At 40.4% G+C, this 14,443-nt stretch overlaps 1 protein-coding gene across 1 annotated transcript; it reads left to right on the forward strand.

Annotated features, from left to right (window-relative positions):
- Nucleotides 1–444: 444 nt before the first annotated feature.
- LOC146682800 (sialidase-1-like) lies at nt 445–12,343 on the forward strand. The gene is made up of 6 exons (XM_085446456.1): nt 445–695; nt 3,218–3,407; nt 3,782–4,044; nt 7,142–7,324; nt 10,116–10,335; nt 11,119–12,343. The coding sequence occupies exons 1-6, from the start codon at nt 609–611 to the stop codon at nt 11,337–11,339; spliced, it is 1,164 nt and encodes a 387-aa protein (XP_085302582.1). The 5' UTR covers nt 445–608; the 3' UTR covers nt 11,340–12,343.
- The last annotated feature ends 2,100 nt before the right edge of the window (nt 12,344–14,443 follow it).

The following is a 14,443-nucleotide window of genomic DNA, read 5'->3' on the forward strand; positions in this document are numbered from 1 at the left end:
TATTGTGAATAGAGATATGATAATTTAGTGCATAAGTAAATTTGAATTAGATGCACATATTTACGCACGGACGGTATTTCCGGATGTATATTCGAGAAAAAACTGAGCCAAGACGATATAGATGTAAGTCCTGCTGATCCATCAGCTATATTAATAATTAATTAAAAATGTCACAACACGTGTAATATTATGTATTTGCAATTTTATACATGTATTTACACCACTTGCATACAGGCTTTCTTGTAGACTCAATAAAATATAGCAATTAAAGTGAAAAGTAACATTTTCAAAATAGTCCAAATAAAAAAATAATAATAATTATAATAATAAATTTCTAATAGTTAATAAAGGGCTATAGAAAACATGTCAGGTTAAATACCATTAAATCCGAAGTAGGCAACGAGTGACGTTAGTCATGTGACTCCCACCTTGGGTCATATGACTCACAGGGGAAGGCCTTTCGGTATATGAAGTAGAGGAGAGAATTTTATCCCTACTACTCTTTTTGTTTCTGTTTTTGCGGACTTATTTCGACACTTTCTTTCCTCACTCGCTTCTTTGTGTCTGCCGGAGTGAAGAAGAAGAAGAAGTTACGAGAAAGAGCCAACATGGCAGCAGGAAGCCGGCTCGCTGCTCTTTGGCTACAGCTCTTTGTTGTGGTGTCTTGCTGTGTTTCTAACGTCAGCCCTCAGCAGGTACAGTAGCCCGCAATTATCTGCTTAGTGTCTCTTCATAACAGCATGCTAAGTGCTCGGCATGAATTTCTGAGCAATAATGTGACAGCGGATGTCTGTGCTGAAACTACAACTTTAGAAGATGGACTACAAACATGCACTTTACTTTCATTCAGGTCATATAACGCGCAACCATATAACAATAAGAATATATAAAAGAAAAATAATATTATATATTTCCTGCTTCAGAGATAAAACAGTGCAAAGACGTTCAATGACTGTAGTAAAATCATCATCCATCACTTATCTAGTTTAGCGCGGTTGTTTTCTGGGTGGAGAGTAATCTAAAGGCAAGCAACCCAACAGTGGATATAACCAGGGGTTAAAGTGGGATTTGGCAGTTGGGGGAACTTGAAGTTTTCTGTGTTTGCGCATGTAGTTTAGTTTCTTTGTCGCCTATTGCCCCGCATTTCTTAGGGTTATTGCTCTTCGCGGATTCAGCCTGCTGCTGAATACAAACTGCAACTAACAAACTAAATGTGTGACAAACAGTTTGTGTGGGACGCGTTAACAATGCTGGGATTAAAGCAGATATATTACATTTGAATGAAACTTGCCCATCTCTCTTGCTAAGTAAACACCATAAGAAGTTTGTTCTTGTGGCCTCATGAGATAGTCTGCATTCTCTGTTATTTCACTGTTATTTGGGCTGCTGCTCTCTCTGGTAACAGACCATTTTTAGCCAGTTATGACACATCACTTCGAACCATTTCCTCTCGTGTGACACTTTAAAGTCACACTAACAAAAAAAAAAAAAAGACAGTAACTCTGTTTCTCAAAATATACTGCTGCTTCATTTTCTCTATGGTAGTTTCCATCATATTTAAAAGCCTTTTTGTCTTATTGGTGAGTTGTAACTTTGACTGATGGGCATAGCGTTAGACAGGATAACCTTCACATGCATTGGGAGTCTGCAGGAGTCTCCATGGACTATGATTACAGATGACATTGTGATCTGTAGTGAGAGTACTAAGCATGTGGAAGAGACTCTGGAGAGGTGCAGGCATGCTCTGGAGAGAAGAATTAAACTGTTACTAGACCTGCTATGACGTATGGTTTGAAGACGTATGTGCTGACAAAACGACAGGAGGTGCAGCTGAAGATGTTAACATTTTTGTTCAAAATGACCAGGATTAGAAATGAGCACATCAGAGGGAGAGCTCAGGTTTAGAGACCTGCCAAACCAGGACGTCGACAAGGGAGCCCACAGAGCAGGTTCACAAATGATGTGAAGCAGGACATGCAGAGGGAGTTGCTAAGGATAGGGTGAGATGGAGGCAGATATGAAATGCTGAGCTGTTGTGACCCCTGAAAGAACAAGTTTCTACAGTACTGATGTTACATGAATCATCATTGCTGCTTTTAAACCTTAAAGCTAGGGTAAAGGTGGAATTTGGTAAGTGTTACTAAAGAAAGGCTTACATTCGTATTGATTGTTCCTACCAAAACCCTTCTAGAAGCAACATGTGTCACTTAGTCATATGCATATGGACATTTATTTTAATGCATTATCAAAATTAACTCTAATTTCAGCTGAGTATATTATTGCATGGCCAGAACTTTATGTCGAATCCTATGAAAAAACTTAAAACCATAATTCCCACGTAAATGTCTGCTGTCTATCTGTCTTATGGCTTTGTTGACCTGCATTAGTGCACCATGCAGCTGTAAACCATACAACACAGTATACACTTTTAATAACATGTTAGAACTATCAGAGGATAGTCTTCAGATATTAGATAATCAGATAACTTCAGCTGCACATCCTGTACAGATCCACTGCCTGATTTTAAAATCTGGCATGCACTAGGACGTGGTATGTAAGCTTTAAATTTCCAGTTTATCTGTTACAGTCTTTACCCTTCAAAATAATCTCTCATCTTCTCCTGACCTGTCTGTCAGTGTGAAATCATATTCACTTTTGTGCTCCTGGAAAATACTGCAGCTCTACCCTTAGCTAACAGATGTATTAATATTCAAACTGCACAGAAACAGTTTGTGTTTTTGGTGATAGAAGTTGAGATGTTTGAAATGTTGAATTTAACTTACTTGACATATTAAAAAAACAGAAGGAGGAAGCTCCTCGCTTCAGTGGAGTTGGTGCACGACAGGGCCATGTGATGACTTTAATTGCCTTCATAGTCATAGCTGAAAGGACTGTCAGGCTGCACCACATGAAAAATGAACTGATTTAGACTATTCTGTACCAGATTACCTATCAGGTTGAATTATTTATTTATTTTAGGTGCCAGGATGCCACTTTAGACCTTTGATAATAGTTTCTAGTGGCTGAAGGACACAAAATCGCTTCCTTAAAGGAAAAGCAAGATCACCTGATTTTCTTTTCATTTCCTGAACTCAAAGCCAGATCACATGTTTGTCTGTTACATGACACCTGACGCATGCTGAAAATGCTCCTGCCTACAGATAATTCACAAATATCTCTTCCCTCTCTTTTACCTTCCCTTCTCCCCGCTGTTCAGATCGACCCCCTGGTGTTTGAGGAGCAGCTGCTGTGGGTGAGCGGAGCCCAGGGTCAGGTGAACACTTACAGGATCCCGCTGCTCACCTTCACCCCCAAAGGAAGCCTGCTGGCGTTTGCAGAAGCCAGGAAGTCTTCTTCTTCTGACATTGGAGCGAAATTCTTTGCTTTGCGGCGCTCCACAGACAAAGGCAAGACCACTGCAAGAGATAGACAGTCACACAAAACTTACAGTGTGTCAGAAAACAGTCAGCAGTCACATGGGCGCAAATGAGGAGAGTTTATCGCTTCTGAATGAATGTCTGGGAGTGTATGTCATTGTTAGCATCAACCATAATTGATATTTTGAGTAGATGTTTGGTTTTATTTATATTTACCATTTTTTTTTTTTTTAACATTTCATACCTTGAAACTGGATCAACGAGTTCTACGCAGTGTTCAAACAGACTGATGATATAAATTCTGCTGACTGAGCCTTGAAATAAAAGTAAAAATCACAAAAGCACAAAAAACAGGTCACGTTTTCTCTGCTTCATCTCCTCCTCTTCCTCTATCATCTCTCTAGGAGCCACCTGGTCCCCGACCACCTTTATTATCGATGACGGGGCGGCACCGGATGGCATAAACCTGGGCTCTGTTGTGGTGGATGAGGAAGTGGGCTCAGTGATTCTGATCTACTCAGTGTGCTTCCACCACTACCACTGTAGCCCGGCCAGCATCATGATGGTGGAGAGCCGGGATGACGGCCTCAGCTGGACCCCGCCCAGAAACCTCTCGGTTACGCTCGGCGTGAAGAACTTTGCTCCCGGGCCGGGCCTCGGCCTCCAGGTGAGAGAACAAGACATGTGACACTGAAGTGAGAGAACTTTTCAAGCTGTAAAATGAGCTAAAATGTAAGTGAAACAACCTTTAAGCTGGATTTATTTTTATTGTGATCATGAGCTCCTGGGTGCTCAGCAATTCCCATCACAGAGTCACGATTCAAGATGTTAAAGTGAGATTTTCCAGGCAGATTTCTCTGTGGCTATAATGTAAATTTGGTTCCTGTTCCTGAAATCTTGCTCCATGCATCTGTTTTCCACCTCTGTAATTATGCTCTGAAGAGGTTTAGGTGTAATGTGCAAAAACTAATTTGCATTAAATTAGCATTAAGAATATTCTTTTGATGCTTAGCAAAAAGAGTGATTGTGTGTTCATGCATTAGAAGCCACGAGCCTTTTATTGATCCTACTTGTAGACTACATTCTTTATCAATCTGACTCCCTATCTGTCAATAGAAAATTGTACTTAGTAGTCAGTATAATCCTTTAATGATATAAGTTTGCATATGGTAGAATACTGCATGTAATCATTAGTGTTTAGAAGTATATAGTTGGTGGCATATTGAAAGAATGTCTCATCCTAGGGGGTCTGTGACATTCCAGGGTGTTCTGGCGTTCACCCCCACATCCTGGGAGTATGGGAGAGGTTGTACCTTGTCTTATTGTTTTACGGTAGGATTAACGTAGCTATGTCAGTTTTAGTCTAAGTGCTTTTTTACATATAGATGAACTGTTGGATTTTCCAGACCAGCAGGTTAAGGGAAGTTGTTTATGGGGTCACACTCTGACACTCTGACTGACACACACACACACACACACACACACACACACACACACACACACACACACACACACACACACACACACACACACACACACACACATTCCAATGTGACTCGGGTACAAAAGCACTGGTTTGAGTTTGACATCAGAGTTTTGCAATGTGCAGCTGTCATAAAAACAGGCCAGCTTTAATAAAAAGGAAAAAAAAAAAGAAGTCATGAGCTCAGAAGATAAAGGATTACTGAGGATTGCACTGGTTCGTGATTGCTGTCTCTTTTATTATTCTGTCCAGATTAGAGAAACGACACCTGGCTTTGTTCTTGTTTCATTTCAGACAAAAAGGGGTCAGTAGTAGCAGCTGAAAGTATATAAACCTCTCACAGAGCGTTAGTTTATTAAAATGGACTCAGAATCAGATGCAAACGGAGCTTCTTGTTGTTGCATTTGATGCACAGTATGTCTTAGTTGTGGTCTAACGATTGTACTTGAGTATTTTTCAGTTACCTGTAATTGTAATCAAAATACCTCACACTGACATGACTTCCTTAAATACTTTCATTAATCCTAAACAGGGAAGCAATACTTAAATCAGACATAAATAAGAAAGGCATCAGTGGAAGATAAAGTGTACATGTTGGGATGTTTGTGTCTTTACTAAATGTCTAAATATACTATGAATCACCTCAGTGGCTGAGCAGTTGGGATCCTAAGTGTGAAACCCGAACGTGTAGCATAAATTCGTAACCATGAATGCTCCCTAAAACTATAATGGGGTTTCCAGAACAATGAGAAGTATAAAAAATGTTCAGTTGAAATGTCACTTTTTCCCCTTGCATGCCTCTGAGAGGTCAGAGTAAGGCTGTCGATGATGAAAGGGTCCTAACTGTGTGAAGTGAAGTGAGCTGGAAGTGCTGAAGTATTATTTCGTTAAGCAGAGGATACACTGGTCTACCTTTTTATGAAATAAAAATAGATAATAGAATCCCAATTAATGCCGTAACCTGCTGATATGTTTTGAACCTTCACTGAAACATTATGTTAAGTGCGAGGTGAACTATAAACGCTGCTGTAATAAAATCTGCTTCTTATGATGTTGTTGCCTTCCCTAGAACATGCAGATTCATTTTTTAATTTTTTTATTATTATTATGAGCTACAGTCATGTGAAAAACTAAGTACACTCTGTGATTCAGTAGCTTGTAGCACCACTGTTTGACTTTATGACTCAATGACTGTAAGGTGCTCAGGTCCTGTGGCTAGGTGCTCCAGCGCCGTGCCTGACAGCTGGTATGAGGTGTTTGTGCTGATATGCTGTGTTTGGTTGTCAGGTGGTGCTGTGCACGATGAACAAACAGCTCCGCTTTGGCCTCGTCTGTCCAAAGGACATTGTTCCAGGAGTCAGCGCGACTCTGCAAACCTAAGCTGTGCTTTCATGTTCTTTTTAGAGAAGACAGGCTTTCTCCTTGTAACCCTTCCAAACAAGCTGTGCTTGTTCAGTCTTTTTCTAAACGAACATTAACTGTAACATTTAATTTGCTAGATGAGGCCTGCTGAGTCTGAGATGTAGCTCTCAGGGATTTTTATCCAGCTTCTCCCAGCATTTAACCATCTGACCTTGGGGTGAATTCGCTGGGACGTCCAGTCCTGGGAAGATCAGCAGCTGTCCTGAATGTTTTCCACTTTTGAGTCAACTTCAAATTGTTTGGAAACCCAGACTGATGGGCAGCAGCAGTTGCTCCTCTGAGATCATCGCTGGTGTTAACACACACATGAATGCTCCAGACAAGCAAACCTCTGCTTGCATAGAGGTGCTCAGCTCACACACAGGAATATTAAAGCTGGTTTATAAAAGAAAAAGTTAGAGCATAATGTAAGGCACTGCAAGTGTAACAGCACCGATATTCAGTAAATGAACCTCTTTGTTTTTGTGTGAGCTATATTTATACTTGCCTTTCTAATATGGACTTTATTCAATTGAATTTAACCAGATGCATAGCTTTATTTTCAGCTTTGAATGCATTTAATCCAGACAGTAATGTCTGCAGCTGCTTGTTTCTCTCCACAGTCTATATCAATCTTTAAGAGCTGTTATGTTTGTGGATATTACACCTTTTTAATCAGTAATATGACACAAAACAGTATCTGTAAAAAAAATTAAAAAAAAATTATTTGAACACAGCTCACTCGTTTAATTCCTCTCCTCTTTGTTTTCTCTGACTTCTCAGCTCACCAACCGTGTTTAAACATTAAAAAAATACTAAATGATGATAACCAACAGCTGCATCCCTGAACTGTTTTTTGTTTGTGTCTTTTGGACTACAGAAGCGCTTCAATCCTGCAAAGGGGAGGTTGGTGGTTTGCGGTCATGGGACACTGGAGGGCGACGGTGTTTTCTGCATCCTGAGCGACGACCACGGACAAACCTGGTACAACGGTGCAGCGCTGAAAAGCATCCCCTACAACCACAAGAAAAAAGCGCAGGACTTCAACCCTGATGAGTGCCAGGTATGTTTGCTGGTGCCGTCGGTCAGTTAGAGATTACAGTTAGAGCCATTAGTATTTGAACAGTTACAGAGTTTTTTTGTCATTTCCACAATTAAATTAACTTTGTTGTCGACATTAGCGGAAAACTTTCTTTGGTTCACCATGCTGCAGATCAATTCATAATCAATCCATAATAAAAATACTGGTAATTATTCATACAATAATAACTACATACACACCTTTTTTCTACCTAGTGGCATCAGAATAAAGAGGACGTTCTCAGACAGCAACAACAGAACGGCGTTTTTAAGACGCCAGTGTGATACAGATTATCTAATGAGGTTTGTTGTCAACCAACAGCAGTTCTGACAATGCTGCCCAGTTTGTTTCTATCTGCCACACTCGGGTTACCATCCCAGATGGAGATATTGAAGCTGACATACACCAAAAAAATAATGTTTTTGTTGACTTTTAACTTTTTAACTTCCTAAAAAAAAAAAAACCTCTGACTAGCTTTCTTGTTGATGACATCAATATTTTCCATAAATCATACTTCCCATAAATCTTGTCATCTTGTCCTCAGACGCTTGAAGCTTTTACTGACTTAAACAGACTGATCAGAAAGTGAAAAACCTGTTTTTTGAGCCTGTGTAATTCAAGGCGTTTCCCTTTGTCAGCATTAATCAGCAAATAACAAGATTTACACCAATCCTCAAATCTACATACCTGAGCAAAATAATCAGACTTAAAATTACCATTAAAGAAACCAACAAACAGCCATAACATCAGCAAATGTTAAACATTTTCACATTCCATATCCTGTATTTGCATATCATTTATATAAACATAACAGTGGTGATCAAACATCATTCAGCTTTAGATTACTCTGTTTGTATCCTTAGAGATTGAAGAGATTGAGATTGAAACTCGCTATGCAACGGCTGTGAGTCATCAAGTGAAAGTTAACTAGCCAACCGCTGTAACTGCCTGACATACAGAGAAGCTGGGTTCAGCTGTGGCTCACCAGTCAGCCTGTAATTTAACATTGTGCCTGAGTGAGCTTCTGTTTTTTTACACATAAATATCCAGACCACCAAGGAAAAGGACAAAACAGACTTGGTGAAAGCGGGATAAAGTCATCGTGGTTTTGTGGAAGAAAGAACGTTTCCTCAAGCAGGACAGTTGCTGGTGCCTTCTGTGCTCACAGCTTCACAGTTTGTTTGCCTCAAAGTTCAGTTTTGAATCAATAATTGTTCCAAGATGTTTATCAGACTCAAGACGTTATACCACCTGGCCCTTTATAGCTGTGACCTGTTGTGTGTGAGAACATTTCCTAAAATCAGACCAATCAGTGATTAACATCTTTTGACATTTTTTAACTGAAGAGAGGACTCAACGTGCCATTTAACAGAATCATGAGGCTGGCCTCCTGCAACTGACTAACAATAACAGAGTCATCTGCATACTTTAGCACAGTGCTGTTTCATACCTACTCTAGCACATGTTTGTGTACAGGTCAGCAGGTCAGGTCAGAAGGCCACATGCTTTTACTCGTTCCAAAGACATAATGCAAACTCTGAGATGATAGAGCTTTCTCGGCTCCAGAATTGTGGAAGGATTTATCATCGCACATCAGGTGATCTCCTTCACTTACTTGCTTTATAAATAAAGTGGTACAGGATAAATAATACCAGAGTTTCACTACACTACTACGATGGATTTAAAAGTGCAGACTTTCAGCTTAATTCACGATTACAAAACGATTAACTGTTTATAAATGATGGCCCTTTTTATGCACAGTCCCCCATTTCAGACGCTCAAACACGAGAGGAAAAATTACCATAAGGATTGTTTTTAATGCTTTTAATAACGACTCCTTGAAGTCAAGGACATCACCGAATGTTGCATTTCCTCCTTTAATATGCTCTGTCAGTCCTTTACTGCAGATGGTTTCCTTCCTTGCAGCTTATTTGAGGCTTTTTCTACATTCACTTTTCTATTTAATAACTGAAACGCGTGCCGTGTTTGGTTGGATCAGGTGACTCGCTTGGCCTATGAGGAATATCCAGTTTCTTGTGAAATTCTTGAGTGTGGTTTGCAGTTTGCTTCTGTCAGCAGTCACATCATCAATAAACACTGGTGACTCTGTTTCATTGGCAGCCGTAAATTTCCATGTCATAATATTGTTTCCATCATGTTTGACACATGATGTGGTTTGCTTTGGATCATGAACAGTTCCTTTCTTTCTCCATTCTGTATCTTCCCATCATTCTGGTATCAGTTAATCTTGGTTTAATTTCTTCAACCAATATATTCCAAACCTGTGGAGGCTCTATTAGTTGTTTTTATGGAAAAGTATAATTTGGTCTTCTTGTTCTTGAGTGTAACTAATGATTTGAATCTTCTGATAGACCTACGTTAAACAGCCACTTCTCTCTTGTCTTTGGAAATGTTTATGTGGAGTTTTAAAATGACTTTGTTTTGCTTGCATTACAGAAAATTATCAAGTGGTTCTTGGGGAAAAGTCACACTTGTAGCAGCAAAAATAAAGTTTGGTGGTTATTAAGTTAAAGGGGAGTTAGCATTAGTTTATTTAGTGACATTATGAGGAAGCGTGAATGCTCATAGTGCACTGTTGTGAAGTGTGGTTCTGCCCTCTAGTGGACAGAAAGTTGTTGTTTTTGTCTTTAACTTCAGTGTAGATTCTCCCATTTATTTTATTCAGTGCAGTTATATGAAGGCATCCCTATTACAATTGTAATTATAATCTTTCACCTTTGATACACTCTTTTCTCCGTCTGTTCTTCTGCAGCCAATTGAGTTGACTGACGGGACCATCGCCATCAACGTCCGGAACCAGAACAACTACCACTGCCGGTGCCGCATTGTGGTGCACAGCTATGATGGAGGGTTGACCCTGCCCTTAGAAGGCCTGATTTTTGACGAGGCACTGGTGGATCCTGTAGTGGCAGCCGGAGCTCTGCAAAAAGAGGGCGTGATCTACTTCACCAACCCCTCCAATGAGCAAAAGAGTAAGAAACACGAGCACTAAGCTTTTTCATCTCTGTGTAAGACTAGCAAAAAGTTAGTTTTGTGTATTAAGAATGTTACTCTTTATGTATTCTGTATGCCATTCTAGTGAGAAATGCTAATATGAAACATGGTGATCTCTGCTCCCGTTTCTACTCTTGGCTCATATCAGTTGCATTAGTTATAATTATTAAATATTCATGTCCTGTTACCCCAAAAATGTCCACCCAGTTAGTTCCTGAGTAAATTTAGTATTCACTAATAAATTTAATTTAATATTTGGTTACTTTGGCCACTTTTAGTGTTTTCCTTTACGGCACAATAACTACTTTATATTCTTATGGAATCCAATGATAATTAAGTTTATTTCAGCTCCCCTAACTTATCTGGTTTGTTTTTAGTGTAGCTCTATAAATCATGGCAACTTTCCACTTTTTTATGAACTGTATTCACATATGAGCTAAAGTACAAGCTCAGTAAAGCTTCATAAAAAAGTGACTTTCACCTTATTTCGGTTTCAATTTGAACTGAAAGTAAACACAGAAATCTGATGCTACGCAGTGATCCATGCACGCCAGTTTGAGGCAAACTTTCTGGCAGAAAATGATACCATGATGCAATGCTGTAATCAGATAGATTGACCTTGTTTCCCTGAATCTTTGCAGTACAGGTGGAAACTGCTTAATCAGCACAAAACACAGAGTCTCACTGATGAGAAAAAACCCAGGTTGAAATGATCCTGATTAAGTTGAGTGGATAAATAAGTGATGCTTTATCTCCTTCAGGAGTGAATCTAACCCTGAAATGGTCGCTGACAAACGGCATGTCTTGGGAGAACAAAGCTGTCCAGATATGGGCGGGTCCGAGCGGCTACTCCAGTATGACATCACTGGACAGCGGCTCTGTAGAAGACCGCAAGTACATCTTTGTCATCTACGAGAAGGGCCAGAAAGACTATTTCGAGACTGTCTCGTTCACCAAGATCCACCTGTATGGTGGTCGTTAAGAGCACACGAGGACGTAGGTAGAGCAAAGTCAGACATGAACTATGGTGCAAACTAAACATAAATAACTTATCTGTTTTGTCTCAGATTTAAACACTTAAGGGAAAAAAGAAAACCGGAAGAGGGTTTTTTTTATTTTTTTTAATCCATCATCTTTCTCAGGAAGATAAACAGACTCATTCTAGGATATCACGAAAATGGAGAAAGAAGAATCTGCACGCACACATTTTGTGATTACGCCATCAAAAAATATTTTTCTCTGATTTAATCCTTCTGTCCTTTACATTTTTCAAAGGGGGTTTAAATCACGTGTTTGTAACCCTTTAATTTTATTTGCCAAGTAACTACACAGCTACAAAATTCGGGCAGAGAAATATAAGCAGGAAATACTGAAGATTGTTTTACAGACGGGGTACATAGTTTACAAAAAGCTGATTGTTAAGTATTTTGTAAACCTAATTGTTTTGGGACAGAAAAAAAACTAATGTTTGAGTGTGTGAAAGTGAAAATTACTTTTGAACCACTATAGATGCAACAGTTTTTTCTTTTACTATCATAAAGTTTGCTGTGAATTCATGCTGATTGAAATCAGTTCTACCTTTAGAAAACTTGTAATTGTGTAAAATAATGGCCTAAAAAAGCAAAACCTTTTTTAAAAGATATATATTTTCACTTATAAATTCTCTTTAATTGTTTCTTTGAGGTTTAAATAATTGTTTCATATACATGTGTGGAAGAATGTGTGAATGAAAAGGTGCCTAACGTAACCCAAAATGTCTTTGTTTGTACTTATGGAGCGGAAGCGGAGTTATTTTATTTGTATATTTTAAATGTCAGATTATGACCAAATGTCCTTTGTCTGTAGTTGCTTGGCGGATAAATGAATCTGTGCTGTAATGGATTTTCCTTCTTGTCACATTGTCCTTGTTTTTATGGATTTGATTGTGGAAAACACACTTTTTATGTCTGAAATGAAAATAAAAGGGAGGGACTGATTTAAACCACAGTTGAAGGCAAAAAATGTCACTTCATGTTTTTCTCTATACGTCTTTCTGATACAACTCTAATATAAGGGAAAAAACTCATTTTTTCAGTTTTAAGTTGTAAAATATTTACTGCTTTTATTTTGAAACTTACTTTACATTAGAATGAAAATCAGTGTGCTGAGTTTTCCAAAAGAAAGAACATTTAGTTGGGATATGAATATCAGAATCAGAATCAGAATACTTTATTGATCCCTGGGGGAAATTATTTTTTGTTACAGTGCTCCATTTTAAACCAACATTAAGACAAGACAGACAATACGCTAACTAAGAATAGTACAATATATACATATATATATACATACATACATACATAAGTCACTCATAAATAAATAGTTGGAAAAGAAACATGTGTAGTTGTAGCAGCAAACAGTGTGTTAAGTGGATGCGTTGTACAGGGAGATGGCCACAGGCAGGAATGATTTCCTGTGTCGTTCAGTGGTGCTTTTCGGTAATCTCAGTCTCTCACTGACCGTGCTCCTGTGACTGACCAACATGTCATGGAGTGGGTGGGAGGTGTTATCCAACATTGTCTTTATCTTGGACAGCATCCGCCTCTCCGACACCACCTTGAGGGAGTCCAGCTCCATCCCCACAACATTGCTGGCCTTACGGATCAGTTTATTAAGTCTGTTGGCATCTGCGACCCTCAGCCTGCTCCCCCAGCATGCAACAGCATAGAGGATCGCACTGGCCACAACAGACTCATAGAAAATCCTCAGCATTTTCTGGCAGATGTTGAAGGACCTCAGTCGCCTCAAAAAATAGAGACGACTCTGGCCCTTCCTGTAAAGTGCTGTGGTGTTTTTAGCCCAGTCCAGTTTATTGTCAATGTGTACTCCAAGGTATTTATAGTCCTCCACAATGTCAACACTGACCCCCTGGATTGAAACAGGGGTCAAGTGTTTCCTGGTCTTCCTGAAGTCCACGATCAGTTCCTTGGTCTTTGCCACGTTGAGCTGCAGATGATTCTGCTCACACCACGTGACAAAGGAGTCGACCACAGCCCGGTACTCTGTCTCATCATCCCTGCTGATGCATCCAACCACCGCAGAGTCATCAGAAAACTTCTGAAGATGGCAGGTCTCTGTGCAGTGGCTGAAGTCTGTGGTGTAGAGGGTGAAGAGGAAGGGGGAGAGGACAGTCCCCTGTGGTGCCCCTGTGTTGCTAATCACCTTGTCAGACACACACTGTGGGAGACGTACATATTGTGGTCTTCCTGTCAGGTAATCAACAATCCAGGACACCAGAGAAGCATCCACCTGCATCGCTGCTAACTTATCACCCAGGAGGGTCGGCCTGATGGTGTTGAAAGCACTGGAAAAGTCAAAAAACATGACCCTCACAGTGCTCGCCGGCTGGTCCAGATGGGTGTAGACACGATTGAGCAGGTAGATGATGGCGTCCTCTGTTCCGAGACGAGGCTGATAAGCGAACTGAAGGGGATCCAGATGTGGTCTTACTATGGGTCGTAGCTGGTCCAGGATGAGCCTTTCCAGGGTCTTCATGATGTGGGAGGTCAGTGCCACGGGCCTGTAATCCTGGGGGCCACTGGGACGAGGCGTCTTTGGTACAGGGACGAGGCATGATGTCTTCCACATCACCGGGACCCTCTGCAGACTCAGACTCAGCATAAACAGTTTATGAAAGACTCCACACAGCTGGGGGGCACAGGTCTTGAGGACAAGGGGACTCACTCCGTCTGGTCCAGCAGACTTGCCTGAGTGAAGTCTCCTCATTTGCATCTCAACCTGGTATTGAGTGAAGGTGATGGGTGGGGGAGGGGTGTCAGGAATCTCACAGGAGGCAACATGTGAAGAGAGAGGCTGGCACAGTGGTGTGGCTCTGGATTCCAGGCTGACTGCAGGTGAGGTTGTGGGGGTGGGAGCAGACACTGTGGTGTCGAATCTATTGAAAAACAGATTCAACTCGTCGGCTCTATTCTCACCTCCCTCAGCTCCCCTGCTGTTGGTTGGCCTGAATCCAGTGATGGTCTTCATGCCCCTCCACACCTCTCTCATGCTGTTCTGCTGGAGTTTCCACTCCAGCTTCCTCCTGTAATT

Source organism: Copadichromis virginalis, linkage group LG22 (genome assembly GCF_057382275.1).
Source record: "Copadichromis virginalis isolate Kocher_CV1m ecotype Utaka linkage group LG22, C_Virginalis_male_GT1.1, whole genome shotgun sequence".
In the NCBI taxonomy this organism is placed as follows: domain Eukaryota; kingdom Metazoa; phylum Chordata; class Actinopteri; order Cichliformes; family Cichlidae; genus Copadichromis; species Copadichromis virginalis.